We start from the raw sequence: 19,347 nt of genomic DNA on the forward strand, positions 1-19,347 counted from the left end.
GGACCTTCCAGAAGGACAACCATCTCTGCAGCATTCCACCAATCAGGCCTTTATGGTAGACTGGCTAGACGGAAGCCACCCATCAGTAAAAGGCACATGACACCCCGCTTGGAGTTTGCCAAAAGGCACCTAAAGGACTCTCAGACCATGAGCAACAAGATTCACTGGTCTGATGAAACCAAGATTGAACTCTTTGGCCTGAATGCAAAGCGTCACGTCTGGACGAAACCTGGCACCATCCCTACAGTGAGGCATGGTCAAATCAATGTTTTTCAGCGGCAGGGGCTGGGAGAATTCACCTCCAAACAGGACAACGACGCTAAGCACACAGCCAAGACCACACAGAAGTGGCTTCGGGACAAGTCTCTGAATGTCCCTTCAGTGACCCAGCCAGAGCCCGGACTTGAACCCAATCTAACATCTCTGGAGAAAATAGCTGTGCAGTGATGCTCCCCATCCAACCTGACAGAGCTTGACAGGATCTGCAGAGAAGAATGGGAGTGTGCCAACACTGGAGCGTCATACCCAAGAAAGACTCGAGGCTGTAATGACTCGCAAAAAGGTGCTTCAAAAAATTACTGAGTAAAGCGTCTAAATACTTATGTAAATGTGTTTTTTCTTTTCTTCTTTTTTTTGTTGCGAAAATAAATAAAAAACTGTTTTTGCTTTGTCGTTACGGTTTATTGTGTGTAGATTGAGGGAAAAAAAAAAATTTCATCCATTTTAAGAATAAGGTTAACGTAACAATGTGGAAAAAGTCAAGGGGTCTGAATACGTTCCGAATGCACTGTGTATATTGAAAACAAATATTTTAACTAGGAAAGTCAGTTAATTAAGAACAAATTCTTATTTACAATGACGGCCTACCCTTGCCAAACCCTCCCTAACCCGGATTTTAAAGTATTCAATGTAGTCCACTAGTTGGGGCTCCTATGGGTTGTAGCCTCAATGGTGCTGCCCATGCTGTCACAGGTGCTATATGGCACAGATATAAAGATGAGTCCTCTATCTATCTCTATGGTCAACACTGCAATAGTCTAGAGGCAGTTGTTTGATGTCTTGAATGACATTCCTCTCAGTTGTCAAATCAGATAAAATTGTATTTGTCACATGTGCTGAAAACAACTTACAGTGAAACGCTTACTTACACGCCCTTAACCAACAACGCAGTTAAGAAAAATACGTGTTAAAGTATTTACTAAAATAAATAAGAAAAATTGAAAAATAACAAGTAATTAAGGAGCAACAATAAAAAAGCAGTAGCTGTTGTATGTGCTGCAGATGGTCAACATAAACATTGTGAACAGGGTAGGCCTATGCACAAAGCATGTTCTCTCCAATTGGTTAAACAGTCAAATCATTGGATTTGATACATTTTAATAACGTTGAGCATGTAACAGTGCAGTCTAACAGTCATATGCCAACATATGCCTATGCTTTGTGGAGGCTGGGATGAACTATACATGGCTCTTCCAATAACCAATCAGTGCACCTTCCAGCAAAATATCCTGTTCAACAAGTGATATGCTTTGTGGAGGCTGGGATGGACTATATACATGGCTCTTCCAATAACCAATCAGTGCAACTTACAGCAAAATATTCTGTACAACAAAAGTGATATGCATGTGCTATTTTTTTAATTACGTAAATTAAAGTAAAGCAAATTTGCAACCTTTTCCTTTTAGAAATTGTGTTATAGTAACCTGCCTATGTGTTACAATTTTTTTTCTCAGGTCTTGCACCTTTCCTTACTGTTCTGTGCGCTGTCTGACACACACCCTACCTAAAAGATAGTAACTAGCTTGCTCGTTACCGCCAGGCTCCGGCTACACCGAGGAAATACAACAATATTATCATAGAAACAGCTGAAGATTGATGGCATTTTATTGGAAACTGTAAGTATACTCTGCCGGTGGGACTACATTAGCTATAAACAGCTAACTAAGGTTTATTTTCGACATGTTTATTTTTGCGGCAAATTTACGTCTAGCTATGCTAGCAGCTAAGCTAACGTTAGCTAATTAACCGGACTAGCCGTCCAATCTAGCTGTCGAGCTAGATATTTTTCATGGTTAATTGAGGACCTTAGTTGCATGAAGTACATGAAAGAAAAATTAAATGTGTATTTGTGATTACTAGCTAGCTACCTAACTGGTTGGCTGTGTCAATACGTTAACGTTAGCTTGCTCGTAACTTAGCTACGTTAGTTAGCTATCCTAGCTAACGTTTACATGTGTCCACTTAATTTGCATTACTACCTACCCTTAGCAAGCTCTCTGAAGCTAGTATTCCTGCTAAAGCTAACTAAATCACCAGTAACTAGCTAGATCGAAACACCGTTATAACTAGTCAAATAGTTAGGTCATATGGGCTTTTGCCAAATGTTGCGGTGGGGACCTTTTTAGCTAGCTATTAACGTTAACTAGCGTACTTTGAAGTAACTTAGTAGCTAGCTACTCGTGCATTGTTTCCATTGCACCGTAGTGATATATTTGCATGCTATGTTTAAATGCTTTTAACTAATACCTTTTCAGAGGCTTAACAACATTTGATCTCACTGCTGTGATAGTGGAAAACAGAGGAAGTGCCCGTGTTATTCAAACTGAGTTCCCAGGTTGTTGTATTCATATATCCAACAGCATAACCAGTGAACAGTGAAACAAAACAAGAATGCAACTACTTGTTACTTATAGTGCTTTTTAAATATTCAGGAAAAATTGTCGCTTTGATGATAAAATTGTAAAATGCATCACAGATACTGGTCTGGATTGAATTGGTTTAGTGTAGGGTAATTAATAGGCCTGTGAGTAGTGGTTGTGTAAGACTGTATATGCAGTTCCTTAGTGTTAGCTATTATGAGTCATGGCAAAAAAATGGTTTGCTAGCTGTGAGTGTTTGCATCTGCATCCTCATCATGACTGTATGTTTGCTGTGGCCACAGTTTCCACTATGATTTAGGCCTTACTTGACTTTGTTTGGGACTGATAGAATACAGTCAGCCGGATAACAAATCAGAGTTCTACACCGGTAGCCTGTCTAGTTGAAATTGGCTATAAAGGGAACGTTATAAAGGGACCGGCAATTAGGATAGCTAGTCAAGTCAACATTAATCTGTCAGTGTCACATCATGATTTACATGGCATTTTGAATATGGACAATTGCGTAACTTAGATGTGAGTAAAAGGGTCTGGCCTAAATACTGTGGGAAATGTAACCACACAGTATGTAGGCCAGGCTATAACAGCCAGACGGTCAGGGGGAGTTGGCTGTAAATTTAGTCATGTAATTGTAACCTCACTTTGGTAAAGGAGTCATAGCTAAGACAGAGGCTGTATTTTGTCTAGGCTAAAAGTCACTGCAGGATGTGTCGCATCAGTCTGCGATGAGGGTGAAAGATGAAAACGTAGACTTGATTTGAGGTCCACGTAATTCAAACTATTGTGCCTGATCTTACAGTAACAACGTTTCCAATGTCCAGTTTTTATGGGAGTAAAGTCATTCCAACAACAAAAAATCATGCCCACGGTGATGGAATCAGGAAGTGTCGATACAATTTTATTAATGTTGACAGACAATTTGTTCGTTCGACATGGTGGGATCTTTTTGTGTGGGTAAACTGAATTATGTGACAAATTGCGGTGGAAGCGATTTCCTGCGCAATTGCTGATAGAATAACCATGTTGAGGTAAATTTGCAGTCACGCGGTGCAATGTTGTGTGGTCCTCCCACTACGACTTGAAAAAGCATGCCCAGTTTATTAGGCTACAGATGCAACAAATAATAATGAACTTCACAGGGTGGTGAAAGTGCACAGTGATGAGCTTGATGCTCTTTTCCAATAAATATCAAGGGTGTTAATTTGTATGCTAGTAACATGATGATCAGTGCTTAGCTGCCAGTTAACAAATACACATGATCTTGCTCTTATCCAACTCATCATATAACCTAACCTATCCAGTGTCCACTTTATCAGCGAACTGTTGTCTAGAGTGCATACGTGAAAATCAGATTGGACAAGTTTGCCATTTATTGCAATAGTTTGTGTGACAAAACCAGCGATATAGTGAAAAATGCTATAGAATCGCATTGAATTTGTTTTTTATTCGGTACATAAGAACTTCAGCTCAGAAGTGTTTTTTAGGTGTTCTAACCTTACGTCATCACACACAGCCTTGTATCCGCAGCAAGTCAGCTTGGTGGAAACAAACCTCTAGTGGGAAAATGTGCATATTAAAAATTAAAGTGGACTTTATAATATTTGCATGATAATCTGTTGCATATAGAATGGAAACCTAACTATTGATGTCAATGGAAGATTTGTGTGGAAGTTGGCCTCAAAGGGCGGCAGGTAGCCTTGCGGTTAAGAAAAGGTGGACAAATCTGCCGTTCTGCACTTGAGCAAGGCAGTTAACCCCCCAACAACAACTGCTCCCTGTGCGCCGAGGACGTATATATTAAGGCAGCCCCCCCACACCTCTCTGATTCAGGTTGGGTTAAATGCAGAAGACACATTTCGGTTGAATGGATTCGGTTGTGCAACTGACTAGGCATCCCCTTTCCCTCAATTGCCCTATTTCAAGTAGTTGTAGTTTATGGACACGGCTGCACTGCATTCACTTATCTATTAGGTCTTGTGTTGTTAGATCACATGCAGACATAGCTACCTATTTCACCATTTTGTTTTGTCCAGAAGTATTAAAGGAAATAAGATGGCCTTTTGCTACTGCATTTTGAGTGGAACCAGAGCAGTCCCAGGCAGTGACCTCAATGTCTATCAGCCTTCCCAGAAACACATAGGAATATTTCTCTTCTCGGTGTAGGTTAGTATATAGTTAAATTTCTAAAAGGGTATTTTCCCGCTGTCTGTCAAACACTGACTGAGGAAAAGCCCCTGTTCCGTTGTCACCTGTTACAGCCAATTCCCAGGCTTAACACACTCTCACATCCTGGGCCACTCACCTCAGCATCGCTGTGAGGGTGTTTCCTGCTCCTATTTCATGTGGCGTATGTTGCTGCATTCGCCACAGCCCTACTCTGATTGGTAACTCACCCACTGAGTACACCCCTCTGGCTATTTTCATCCTGTGAAATCCTTGTTCAGGTCGAAGACATCGGTTGTGACTTTTTTTGACACGGGCCACAAGACCAAATTATGCCTTAGTGACGGGCCGGCGGTGGCACGGGCACGTATGTGAACAAAAGAGATCATTTGAATGTTACACACGTCCATCTTGAATCAGATACAAGGATAAGTGCAGGATTTAGGCAAATTCTAATGACTATTTTGTTAGGTTGGTTTTTGCTTCCGGGAGCATAAATCAACTGAGAACCTCTTCCTCGTTGTAGTCACATGTCAGGTGAGAAAGTGGCAACACTAGGCGTGTAGTGTTTCTATCTCTGCAGACTAGCTAACCAGTACCAGCATCATGGAGCAGACTATCTTATACTCTGGAAATCCGCAACAAACTAAGAAGTGATTAGCCTCTGTGTCTGTCCACTCATGTTGCAACAGATGCTTCTTCGTCATATCATCCATACCTTCTTGTGGTGAGTCTTTTTTTGTTGTTGGTTGGGTTGTCTTGTTTCGGTGCGTTTGAGAGCACTGCTTGTATAAGAGAGCAGACTTTTGTATTGGCATCCATCTTGATATTCAAATCATTTCTAGTGGAAAAGGGGAGTTTATACGCACTAATGGGTCACAGCAACATAGCAGCAGAAGTTTGTTTTTGTCTACAGGCTCAGACATGCTTGTGAAGTGAATCATAGTTCTGCACGTGATTACATGAAGACAATGATTTATTGGAGTGAACCGTTTGGTTGTTTCCTGATAGTCATGCTCACGTTGCATAAGGTTTGCCTAATATTAATCATGTGAAACTCCCTTTGGTATGTGATGAGACAGTCGAAATTATGTTTCTTTCCACTCGTTATGCATCAATAATGGTATAACATCTAGCCTAGGGTTTCACTTTTGCTGCTGAAATGTGGCTATTCACTTACGGTAAACTGTTCGTATACAGCAACAAGAAGCAGTCTCTCCCCATTGAAGCCCCAAACGTCCTGTTTACAGATGAGCGCTTTTTATTGGACATAGGAAGGGTCTTAAAATAGCCACTGTAAGTAACTCATCAGCCTGCTGGCATTTAGTGAACACGACTGCTGCTGGGGGATACCCCAACGCTTCCAGACCTCAGTGAAGACAACAGGGGAGTCTCATTGACGTCCTGCTGCTTTTGTCCTTCACTGAAAGGGCAGACAGGTGAATCTGCTGCACCATTGCTGCTTTCAGCTGGTCATAGCATAGTTAGGTAGTTAAGCAAATTTGGATGTTTTTTTTTCTTCCCACAGGATTAATCTGTTCACTCTTTGGGTTTGGTGTATGCAGTTGACTGTTTTTTCTCGTTTGTCTTTTCAGGTCATACCACGTACTGAATGTTCATGATGTCTGAACATTTAGAAGAAAATTGATGTTCAGAAGAGTTTTTGATTCCAGTGGAATTTGTCCTGGTCTTTTGCGTCACTTTGTTTTCGAAAAGAGAACGCACCCTACGTGGCAACGCACCAACATACCGAAGGATCTACCTTTTTATTTGAAAGGGAAGGCGTTTGTCGAAGCCATCGTGCTTCCCCTAGTGACCTCTTAGGGTTACAATGCCTGTACAAGCGCCGCAATGGACGGAATTCCTGCTGTGTCCCATCTGCACCCAGCTGTTCGAGGAGAGCGTCCGCAAGCCCATCAGCCTGGGCTGTGGACACACCGTCTGCAAGATGTGCCTGAACAAGCTGCACCGCAAGGCCTGCCCCTTCGACCAGACGGCCATCGCTTCCGACATTGAGCTGCTGCCTGTCAACACTGCCCTACTGCAGCTGGTGGGAGGACAGGTGAGACATAGTCTAGGCTAGGTATGTGCTACTTAGATGAGATGCTAGGCTAGGTAGGTACTACTCGGGTACTAATCAGGTGAGACAGGCTAGGTAGGTGCTACTCGGGTGAGATGCTAGGCTAGGTACTCATCAATGTGACGTTCACATTCATAAGATTATGAATATTGTTATTGTTGGGACAGTACCCCACATTTGCATTGGACAATTGCTCCCCTTATTCTCTCCCCTATTCTCCTAATGCCAGTTTGTGTATCACTTGGTGAGGTGAATGTAGGTTATGTTAATGTAGCATGGGAACGGAACTCAATTGTTTATGCTCATACGTGGACTGGTGATGACTGACAAACAAAATATCTGCTTTGGGAATTTGGTGTCTTTCATTTGTCTTGCGTCAGGTATAGCAGTGTTGTGTAGGAGCAGTTTACCCAAATCTGGATTGGGACAGATTTATTCTGCCAGTCAATGTGATTTTCCCATTACATTTAGAGACAAAATAACTTTCACTTGTCTTTATCTTATTCTGGCTGTTGTACCGAAGTCTTAAAGGATTCATATTTTGAGTCTTCTTGTGAGAGAGCTACAGTGCATTCGGAAAGTATTCAGACCTCGACTTTTTCCACATGTTGTTACATTACAGCCTTATTCTAAAATTGATGAAATATTTTTTTCCCCCTCATCAATCTACACACAATACCCCATAATGACAAAGCAAAAACAGGTTTTCAGATTTTTTTGCAAAAACTGAACTGATATAACATTTACTTAAGTATTCAGACCCTTTACTCAGCACTTTGAAGCAGCTTTGGCAGCGATTACAGACTTGAGTCTTCTTGAGTATGACGCTACAAGGTTGGCAAACCTGTATTTGGAGAGTTTCTCCCATTCTTCTCTGCAGATCCTCTCAAGCTCTGTCAGGTTGGATGGGGAGCATCGCTGCACAGCTAGTTTCAGGTCTCTGGGCCATTCAAGGACATTTAGAGACTTGTCCTGAAGCCACTCCTGTGTTGTCTTGGCTGTGTGCTTAGGGTTGTTGTCCTGTTGGAAGGTGAACCTTCGCCCCAGTCAGGTCCTGAGCGCTCTGGAGCAGGTTTTCGTCAAGGATTTCTCTGTACTTCGCTCCTTTCATCTTTCCATCGATCCTGACTAGACTCCCAGTCCCTGCCTCTGAAAAACATCCCCACAGCATGATGCTGCCACCACCATGCTTCCCCGTAGGGATGGTGCCAGGTTTCCTCCAGACGTGACGCATGGCATTCAGGCCAAAGATTTCAATCTTGGTTTCATCAGACCAGAGAATATTGTTTCTCATGGTCTGATAGTCCTTTTGGTGCCTTTTGGTAAACTCGTAGCGGGTTGTCATATGCCTTTTTACTGAGGAGTGGCTTCCGTCTGCCCGTTCTACCATAAAGGCCAGATTGATGGAGTGTTGCAGAGATGGTTGTCCTTCTGGAAGGTCCTCCCATCCCCACAGAGGAACTCTGGAGCTCGGTTAGTGACCATCTGGTTTTTGGTTACCTCCCTGACCAAGGCCCTTCTCCCCCGATTGCTCAGTTTGGCCGGGCCGCCAGCTCTAGGAAGAGTCTTGGTGGTTCCAAACTTCTTCCATTTAAGAAAGATGGAGGCCACTGTGTTCTTGGGGACCTTCGATGCTGGAGAAATGTTTTGTTACCCTTCCCAGATCTGTGCCTCGTCACAATCCTGTCTCTGAGCTCTACGGACAATTCCTTCGACCTCATGGCTTGGTTTTTGCTCTGCCATGCACTGTCAGCTGTGGGCCCTTTTGTATAGACGTGTGTGCCTTTCCAAATCATGTCCAATCAATTGTATTTACCACAGGTAGTCTCCAATCAACTTGTAGAAACAGCTCAAGAATGATCAATGGTACCAGGATGCACGTGAGCTCAATTTCGATTCTCATAGCAAAGGATCTGAATACTTATGTAAATTAGGTATTTCTGGGGGTTTTTGGCCAAAGTTTCCATTATGGGCTATGGTGTGTAGATTTGAGGATTTAAAAAAAAATATATATCAATTTCAGAATAAGGCTGTAACGTAACAAAATGGGGAAAAAGTCAAGGGGTCTGAATACTTTCCGGATGCACTGTGTCAGTTTTTTTCCTGTACAAATTGAAGCCGAACATTGTCAAAACCGTTTATCAGTTTGCCTTTCAGGGCCACAAAAAGGAAGTATCTGTCACATGCTATCTATCAGTTTCTGCAAGATGATATCGGTTTGTGCGTGACAGCTATTGATACATCAAACAGTCAGTGAATCCCCACTGCTCATTACAATACCACTGTTTTCATATTTGTGAGATTTTATCAGAAACATGATACTAGCTTGCTGCTGGGTTAGGCAAAAAAAAAACACGTGGCTGTGTTTTCATAACTCAACCGATGTTGCACATGAGGGACAATAACCGTCATGAGATGTTTACTGTCCCCAGCGGTTGTTTTATTTAGCTACTGTGACGCATTCGAAAGGATACAGGAAGGACTACTGTTAGTCACAATGTCACAAAGATTAACCTCTGAGAAGGAGAGATGGCCCGAGAGACCACAACCGAGAAGGAAGGGCAAGGAGAGAAGTGCACACATGAAAGGTGGGAGGTTGGCATGGATCCTGAAGCAGGATAATGTAGCGCGTGGCTGGGACTCGGCACACTGTGAGGCAGCCATTCTGATTTTTAGATATCAGCCCACCGATGTTGTGGTCAAAGGTTCCTCTAGGTTTCAGTTGTGGTACTTTATGGCTATAGCTGTCATGACTTTTGATCATCCGGTAATTGTCATGCAAAAAAACTGCCAGGCTCATGGTAATTGACCGTTAAATGCTAAACGTGTTTATCTTAATTAAGTGCTTCCAAGCATAGCCTACAAGCCACTGATGCGGACCTTTTGGAACATCTACATTCTAAAAAGTCTAATGAATCCATTTAATATAGTCTACACCATCACAATAAATCCATTATTTATGTTAGGCAGGTCTAAAGAAACATTATGATATAAAGAAAATGTAGCCTATTTCAGAAGAACTGAATAGCAAAGTCTGAGTCGTCCTTATGTTAGGCCCTGATCTGGTTATGCCATATGGCTTTGGGCTGCACTAGTTCATTTAACAGACAATATTAGCTTTTTTTATAGTAAGCAGAATACAATTGAACATAGCTGAATAAAATAGAAAGTATATTTTCCCCAAACGATTTCCAAAGTAGTGCGCACATGCGGCTATTCTGTGTTGAGCAGTTAACGAAGTGATTATTTGAAACAGGTCCTCACATATGCTTAATTTAGAGTTATTCATTCAACTTTAGTTGTGATAGAAACATAGAGCCTAAGGTTTGTATTTCTAATATATTCTAAGGCTGCATGATGCGACTAATGATGATTTGAAAAAAGTTCCATGAAAGGCATGCTCTGTTTCTTGCGCATGCTGCACACAGTTCATCAGTCTCTCATTCACAATTTGACAAGCACTTGATATTATGTTATTAATTTAATCTTGTCTTTACACATAGCTTACTAATATACAGTTGAAGTCGGGTTGCGTGAGCATTGCGGATACTATATAGATATGCGGGGTTCACGCCTACAAAGTTCTGATTGGCCTATTAGGAGTGATTGAATAAGGTTTCTGCAAATAGGACACAAGGGGCGTATCCAATAGTGAGATGTCGACTGAAAGAGAACTAAATGACACTTGTACATGTCGTGCGCGCACACACACTGACCCAGACACACACGCTAAAAAGTATTACCCTTCAACTAAAACAAATACACAGGCAGTCTTACACCCTCAGCAGTAAACTGGATTTTTTTTTTTACCCCCTTCCCCTTTTAACGCAAATTTTGCCTTTTAGAATGGGAGTGTGTGTGTGTGTGGATGAAACTGCACTAGTTTGCAGAGAAACTGAAAGCAAACCTTTGAGCTCCAGTTCGAAGGCTGTTTGTTTGGGCTCCAATTACTTTTCAAAAAGAGATGTAGCAACAAAAAAAAAAAACTTCACCTCTGTAAATGGGTGTGCCACCATGTTTCATAAATCAACCACCATGCTAGTTGGTCTCACTTCCTCATCGGTTGATAATAGTTCCCATAGGGTGTTTAAGTGAAGTGCTGGTTTGACCTGTGTTGAAGGCACTCAGCATACCATCTCCATGTGAGAAGGTATAGTACCGTGTTATTATGGCCTAAATAGCTTTGGCAGAGGTAGTATGTGACAGATGTTATGTAACACAGAAAACACTGCCTTACTGCCAACTCCTTGCCTTTGCTACTCTCCACAATGCTCAGTCCAGATCCTGCTCTTTGTACTCATGGGATATGAATGAATTCACTAAAAGTAGGCCTACACAATGTGTACACATTAACAGATATCTATAAATAGAAGGGGGGGCTTTTGGATTTCAAATGGGAGCAGCTACAGGCGCAGCCAGCAACTGCGGCTGGTTAAGGGTTTGCTGAAATGATGATCTAGAACTTTCCTGCAGCTGGGAGTGCTTGGTGGAGACCTGCATGTCATGTTGGGAGGGATGACGTACGTGTGTGTGTGTCAGAGCTCCTCTTCCTTGGCCAACCCAATGACTCAGCAAACACTGATACTCATTTGCTCCCTCGGCACGACTCCTCTTACAGCTGCCAAACATCAGAGGTCTGATGGATTGAGGGGAAGGAGAAAGGGAGAGGGAAAGGGCGGGTGTGTGCCACACTGGCAAGTCCCGTGTCATGACCATCATTAGTAGCCTACCAAACTTGCCAACGGACGGTCACTAATGGCCTGGTACTCAGCACTCTATCGTCCCTCTTATCACTCTGACGGCAATGCAAATGCAATCAAATCAAACACTTCATGAGAGCCCTAGCATTGAGTTTGAGCGGGATAGGATCACCTGTTGTAAAACGAGAGCCAACTCGTCATAGCTGGTTGATGCATGGAATGAAATGTGTTCCTCTAAGCCCATGTTGCACAACATTTCTATAGGCTAAGCGATGCGATTGTGTGATAAAACAGAGTTGATGGCCTCTATTAAAAAGAAGATTCTATTGGCTACGCCTACTATATTTATTTCCAAACTTTCCTAATACTAAGCACATTGCTTACAACTGGAGTAGCCTACCTAGCTGGCATGAAAACTCCCCGCGGGGAAAGCGTCCTCCATTCGCTATTCAAGTGCATACGGATTACATGTCTTTTTTTGCCCCTGTTCTGACAGGTGCATGATAATGGCCCATTCTAAATCCAAATTAATTTCACTCATAATATTTAGTATATTTATTGACAAGATTAAATTGAGAATAGTCTGATGGGTGAGAATATTATCAATGATGCCCAGTGTGTGGTAAGAAACAGCGCATGCTGTTTAAATAATGGAATGCATCACGTAGCCTAGCCCATACGCCTAGGTGTTTTCATAAGGTTTGTATCACAACTAAAGTGGCCAAATAACTCTAAGCATAGCCTAAAGGCCTAGAGCTCCTAGAACAGAGTTGGAGAGCCCAACGCCTACAGAGCCTAGTGAAACGTGTTCTTATAAGCCCAGTCATTGCACCATCGCGTGAGGAAACAGTTTGACTGGCCACAGTTTAAAAAGAGGTCTCGTGCAGCTATTGATTGCTCAGTTGTTAAATTTAAGCACATTAATCCGCTTTACAACCGGTGTAGCCTACCAGGCATATTTATAAATATAACCGCACGTAACCTCTATTTGCTATTTGAGAGCAAGCTACGGATGTTGTTTTTTGGGAGGGACATTCTGAATCAACAAATAATTCCACACATACAGTTGAAGTGGGAGGTTTACATACACCTTAGCCAAATACATTTAACCTCTCTTGGGTATGTGGGACGTGACCGTCCCACCTGCGGGACACACTATTCAACAGCCAGTGAAATAGCAGGGCGCCAAATTCAAAACGACAAAAATCTCATAATTCAAATTTCTCAAACATAGAACTATTATATCCCATTTTAAAGATAAGATTCTCGTTAATCCAACCACATTGTCTGATTGCAAAAAGGCTTTATGGAGAAAGCATAGCATTAGATTGTTAGCACATCACCTTGACAAGAAAAACCACACAGCCATTTTCCAAGCAAGGAGAGGCGTCACAAAAACCAGAAATACAGCTAAAATGAAGCACTAACCTTTGATCTTCATCAGATGGCACTCATAGGACTTCATGTTACACAATACATGTATGTTTTGCTTGATAAAGTTCATATTTATATCCAAAAACCCCATTTTACATTGGCCCGTAATGTTCAGAAATGTTTTTCCTTCAAAAACTTCCGGTGAATGAGCACATCAATTTATAGAAATACTCATCATAAACGTTTATAAAATATTAAACTGTTATTCAAAGAATTATAGATAAACATCTCCTTAATGCAACCGCTGTGACAGATTTCAAAAAGCTTCATGGGGAAAGCACACTTTGCAATAATCTGAGTACGGCGCTCAGAAAACATCAGGCAATACAGATACCCTCCATTTTGGAGTCATCTAAAATCATAAATAGCATTATAAATATTCACTTACCTTTTGATGATCTTCATCAGAATGCACTCCCAGGAATCCCAGGTCCACAATAAATGTTGTTTTGTTCGATAAAGTCCATCATTTATGTCCAAATACCTCCTTTTTATTAGCGTGTTCAGTAAGCTACTCCAAATGTAGGAAGCGAGCCGAAGATTTCACGACAAAGTCAAAAGAATTCTATTTACGTTCGAAGAAACATGTCAAACGATGTATAGCATCAATCTTTAGGGCCTTTTTAACATAAATCTTCAATAATATTCCAACCGGACGATTCCAATGTCTTCAATAATGTAATGGAACACATCTACCTCTCACGTGAATGTGCGCCACTGAAGTCATATTATTTTCTGAGTCACCAACTTCCCGCCCTTCTCGTTCACACTCTGTTAACTGTAGAAGCCTGAAACAACGTTCTAAAGACTGTTGACATCTAGTGGAAGCCTTAGGAAGTGCAAAATGAACCCTAAGTCACTGTATACTGTAAAGGCAATCACTTGAAAAAACTACAAGCCTCAGATTTCCCACTTCCTGGTTGGATTTTTCTCAGGTTTTTGCCTGCCATATGAGTTCTGTTATACTCACAGACATCATTCAAACAGTTTTAGAAACTTCAGAGTGTTTTCTATCCAAATCTACTAATAATATGCATATCCTACCTTCTGGGCCCGAGTACCAGGCAGTTTAATTTGGGCACGCTTTTCATCTAGAATTCCGAATGCTGCCCCCTACCCTAGTGAAGTTAAACTCAGTTTTTCACAATTCCTGACATTTAATGCTAGTAAAAATTCCCTGTCTTAGGTCAGTTAGGATCACCACATTATTTTAAGAATGTGAAATGTCAGAATAATAGTAGAGAGAATGATTTATTTCAGCTTTTATTTCTTTCATCACATTCCCAGTTGGTCAGATGTTTACATACACTCAATTAGCATTTGGTAGCATTGCTTTTAAATTGTTTAACTTGGGTCAAACATTTCAGATAGCCTTCCACAAGCTTCCCACAATACGTTGGGTGAATTTTGGCTCATTCCTCCTGACAGAGCTGGTGTAACTGAGTCAGGTTTGTAGGCCTCCATGCTCGCACACACTTTTTCAGTTCTGCCCACAAATGTTCTATGGGATTGAGGTCAGGGCTTTGCGATGGCCACTCCAATACCTTGACTTTGTTGTCCTTAAGTCATTTTGCCACAACTTTGGAAGTATGCTTGGGGTCATTGTCCATTTGGAAGACCCATTTGCGACCAAGCTTTAACTTCCTGACTGATGTCTTTAGATGTTGCTTCAATATATCCACCTAATTTTCCTCCCTCGTGATGCCATTTATTGTGTGAAGTGCACCAGTTCCTTCTGCAGCAAAGCACCTCCACAACATGATGCTGCCACCCCCGTGCTTCACGGTTGGGATGGTGTTCTTCGGCTTGCAAGCCTCCCCCCTTTTTCTCCAAACATAATGATGGCCATTATGGCCAGAAAGTTCTATTTTTGTTTCATCAGACCAGAGGACATTTCTCCAAAAAGTACGATCTTTGTCGCCATGTGCAGTTGCAAACCGTAGTCTGGCTTTTTTTATGGCGGTTTTGAAGCAGTGGCTTCTTCCTTGCTGAGTGGCCTTTCAGGTTATGTCGATATAGGACTTGTTTTACTGTGGATATAGATACTTTTGTACCTGTTTCCTCCAGCATCTTCACAAGGTCCTTTGCTGTTGTTCTGGGATTGATTTGCACTTTTTGCACCAAAGTACGTTTATCTCTAGGGAACAGAACGCGTCTCCTTCCTGAGCGGTATGACGGCTCCGTGGTCCCATGGTGTTTATACTTGCGTACTATTGTTTGTACAGATGAACGTGGTACCTTCAGGCATTTGGAAATTGCTCCCAAGGATGAACCAGACTTGTGGAAGTCTGCAATTTATTTTCTGAGGTCTTGGCTGATTTCTTTTGATTTTCCCATGATGTCAAGCAAAGAGGCACTGAGTTTGAAGGTAGGCCTTGAAATACATCCACAGGTACACCCTCAATTGACTGAAATGATGTCAATTAGTCTCTCTGAACCTTTTAAAGCCATGACATCAGTTTCTGGAATTTCCCAAGCTCTTTAAAGGCTCAGTCAACTTAGTGTATGTAAACTTCTGACCCACTGGAATTGTGATACAGTGAATTGTAAGTGAAATAATGTCTCTTAACAATTGTTGGAAAAATGTATTGTGTCATGCACAAAGTAGATGTCCTAACCGACTTGTCAACGCTATAGTTTGTTAACAAGAAATTTGTGTAGTGGTTGAAAAACAAGTTTTAATGACTCCAACCTAACTGTATGTAAACTTCTGACTTCAACCGTATATAATAGACTTTGGCCCAATAGGCTTGGAATATTCCTCACTTTCAAGGAGCTTGGATTGGGTTATTTTGCTTAAAAACCTACCTAATATAAAAAATGTTATTTATCTCATCCTGGCAAGAGTGGCCCGAAGGGTGTTTAGCATCCCCAGTGGCTCTGTAAGTGCTGAGAGGATATTCTCTCCATCACATGAAGCCACAGACTCTGGTCTTACTCAGGTTTCTAAAGATGAATTCAAAGTCACTGAGCCTAATAAGGCGTCTTTCGTTTAATTTGTATTTCATTTTAAGTAAGTCACAGCCTATATGCGCAATTTAGACTAATGATTTAATACAGCGAAATGTTGTACCAGCCTAGTGTTTCACCCGCAAATGCTTCACAATGCATTTCTTAGTAGGCTATAGCCTTGAAATAATATAGCCAAAATAATTTTCTTAGGCTCCCTGTCTGGCTCCTGACCTATTTTGTGTTTATATGCTGTTATAATGACATTTAACTTGTTTTAAATTATGTGCAGTTCTTACATTTACCTTTCCATGTTTATTCAAATACGTTTCATTCAAATCATGTGATTGGTTTCAATACTTCAAAACCAAAAGTTAGGTCCAGATAGTCACAAAAATAGATGGGTGTTGGTTAAATTGTGATTTTAATGAATGGAGCGAATTCGGAGCGGCATTTCTTGTCCTGTGTGCATGGAGCGGTTCTTAGCAGAGCGGTTGGAAAGGATGTGGAGCGGTGCACAAGCACCACGCCACAAGTGACGAGCAGGATTTCCAACCGCTGTCATACTCTGGCATGAACCCATCTCTCCACCGGCACTAGGGTCAAGGAGGAGCGCACTTCACTCTCTGGCGAGAGATCTATTACCTAGTTATCAACTTTTTAACTACTTACTACTTTTTAGGTACTTTGCAACTACTTAGCATGTTAGCTAACCCTTCCCCTAATCTTAACCCTTTTAGCTAACCCTTCCCCTAATCTTAACCCGTTTAGCTAACCCTTCCCCTAACCCATTTAGCTAACCCTTTCCCTAACCTTAACCCTTTTAGCTAACCCTTTCCCTAACCTTAACCCTTTTAGCTAACCCTTCCCCTAACCTTAACCCTTTTAGCTTACCCTTCACCGAACCCTAACCTTAATCCTTTAACCAAACTCCTAAACTTAACCCTAACCCCTACCCTAGCTAACGTTAACAAGCAAGCTAATGCTATTCGACTAGCTAGAATTCATAACATATCATACGTTTTGCAAATTTGTAACATATAATATGATTTGTAATTTAACATATTTGAAATTGGTGATGGGCATACACAAATGAATACATACTATACGAAATGTAACATCATACTAAATGGAATGTATCAGATTTTCGTACAGAATATTACAAAATACTCTGAGACCAGGTTGAAACTAGAGGTAATTATAATATAATAAAAAAAGAAATACGAGCCTTTGGTCATTAATATGGTCAAATCCAGAAACTATCATTTCGAAAACAAAATGTTTATTTCAGTGAAATACGGAACCGTTCCGTATTTTATCGAACGGGTGGCAACCCTAAGTCTAAATATTGCTGTTACTTTGCACAACCTTCAATGTTATGTCATAATTATGTACAATTCTGGCAAATTAGTTCACAACGAGCCAGGTGGCTCAAACTGTTGCATAGACCCTGACTCTGCATGCAATGAACGCAAGAGAAGTGACACAATTTCCCTAGTTAATATTTCCCGCTAACATGAATTTCTTTTAACTAAATATGCACGTTGATAAAAAAGATACTTCTGTGTATTGATTTTAAGAAAGGCATTGATGTTTATGGTTAGGTACATTCGTGAAACAATTGTGCTTTCTTCGCGAATGCGCTTTTGTTAAATCATCCCCCGTTTGGCGAAGTAGGCTGTGATTCGATGATAAATTAACAGGCACCGCATTGATAATATGCAACGCAGGACAAGCTAGTTAACCTAATAATATCATCAACCATGTGTAGCTAAATGGTGATTATGTTAAGATTGATTGTTTTTATAAGATAAGTTTAATGCTAGCTAGCAACTTAACTTGGCTCCTTGCTGCACTCGCGTAACAGGTGGTCATCCTGCCACGCAGTCTCCTCGTGGAGTGCAATGTAATCGGCCATAATCGGCATCCAAAAATGCCGATTAATCGGTCGACCTCTAGTTGAAAGTCTCCCTATTCCTCCATCTCTCCACTCTTTTGACAGTGGTAATTTGCACTTGTGTGTCAAGTTGAAAGAGACTGTTCTTTCGATCATGTGTCAGATGTTTGTGAAGGCAAGTATGCAGGATAGTGCTTCTCTTCCGGATTGTTTAATGGTCTGAAGGAGGGTTTGGCACCGTCACACCATCTATCCTCCATTTAGATTTTTTTTCATCACGTCTGACCCCTGCACCACCATTACTGGTGTGGTTTGCCCTGTGACAAGACATGCTCCTCCTTGCATCTACCAAGTGGTTGATCAGATGATTTGTTCTTACTGCCTACTAGGATACACACATTGAAATGGTTGTACACTTTACCCTATTATTAATCAAAACATTAATATAGCGTATCATTTTTTTGTCCCTTAAATTCAGTCCGTTTATATGCAGTGTCGCACACACACACACACACACAATGGAAATGGAAACTATATTTAAACGTGTGTGTTGTGACCATGGTGTGTCTGTTTTGTCTCCCCAGGTGTCCAAACGGCAGCCTACCACCTTGCTGACGGGGCCAGAGGACATAGCCCACTATGAGGAAGCCAGTGATTGTGTGGAGGAGCTGGCTCTGTACCTGAAACCACTGAGCAACAGCAGAGGTCAGTCAGACACCACCTCACCGTCACAACCATGGCTCATTAATTATGGGAAAAGTTTCTATTCACCCTGCATTAATTTCTCAAGATATCATATTTAATAGCATCAGATTCACCCACTCTCCCTTTGTATCCACTCATGACAATCCACATTTTATTCTAGTGCACTAGTGTTCAGTGCCGTGAAGAAGTATTTGCCTCCTTTCTGGTTCTCTATTTTTGCATGTTTTTGATACTATCAGATCTTCAACTAAAACCTAACATTTAGATAAAGGGAACCTGAGTTTACAAATAACAGAAAAATGGATACTTATTTTATTTATTTCATTAACAAAGTTATGCAACACCCAATCCCCCTGTGTGGAAAAAGTAATTTCCCCGTTACACTCTAACTGGTTGTGCCACATGTATCTACAATGACTGCAACAAAATATTTCCGGTAGTTGTTGATCAGTCTCTCACATCGCTGTGGAGAAATTAAGGCCCACTCTTGCATGCAGAACCGCCTAGTCAAAGCCCAGACCTAATCCCAGTTGAGATGTTGTGGCAGGACTTGAAACGAGCAGTTCATGCTTGAAAACCCACAAATGTCGCTGAGTTAAAGCAGTTCTGCATGGAAGAGACGTGAGAGCCTGATTAACAACTACAGGAAGCGTTTGGTTGCGGTCATTGCAGCTAAAGGTGGCACAGCCAGTTATTGAGTGTAAGGGGGCAGTTACTTTTTCACACAGGGGAATTGGGTGTTGCGTTACTTTTGTTTATGAA

At 41.4% G+C, this 19,347-nt stretch overlaps 1 protein-coding gene across 3 annotated transcripts in view; it reads left to right on the top strand.

Annotated features, from left to right (window-relative positions):
* The first annotated feature begins 1,592 nt into the window (after positions 1-1,592).
* LOC106613585 (roquin-1) overlaps positions 1,593-19,347 on the top strand; it is a 33,551-nt gene continuing 15,796 nt past the window's right edge. Inside the window, exons 1-3 of one of the 3 annotated variants that reach the window (XM_014216001.3) lie at positions 1,593-1,895; positions 6,416-6,882; positions 18,465-18,585. In XM_014216001.3, the coding sequence (XP_014071476.1) occupies positions 6,652-6,882; positions 18,465-18,585 (352 nt within the window). In that variant the 5' untranslated portion in view covers positions 1,593-1,895; positions 6,416-6,651. The remainder of the gene's footprint in view (positions 1,896-6,415; positions 6,883-18,464; positions 18,586-19,347) is intronic. The other 2 variants (XM_014215999.3, XM_045687378.2) reach the window with 2 other exon arrangements.

Source organism: Salmo salar, chromosome 10 (genome assembly GCF_965601325.2).
Source record: "Salmo salar chromosome 10, fSalSal1, whole genome shotgun sequence".
NCBI classification, from domain to species: Eukaryota; Metazoa; Chordata; class Actinopteri; order Salmoniformes; family Salmonidae; genus Salmo; species Salmo salar.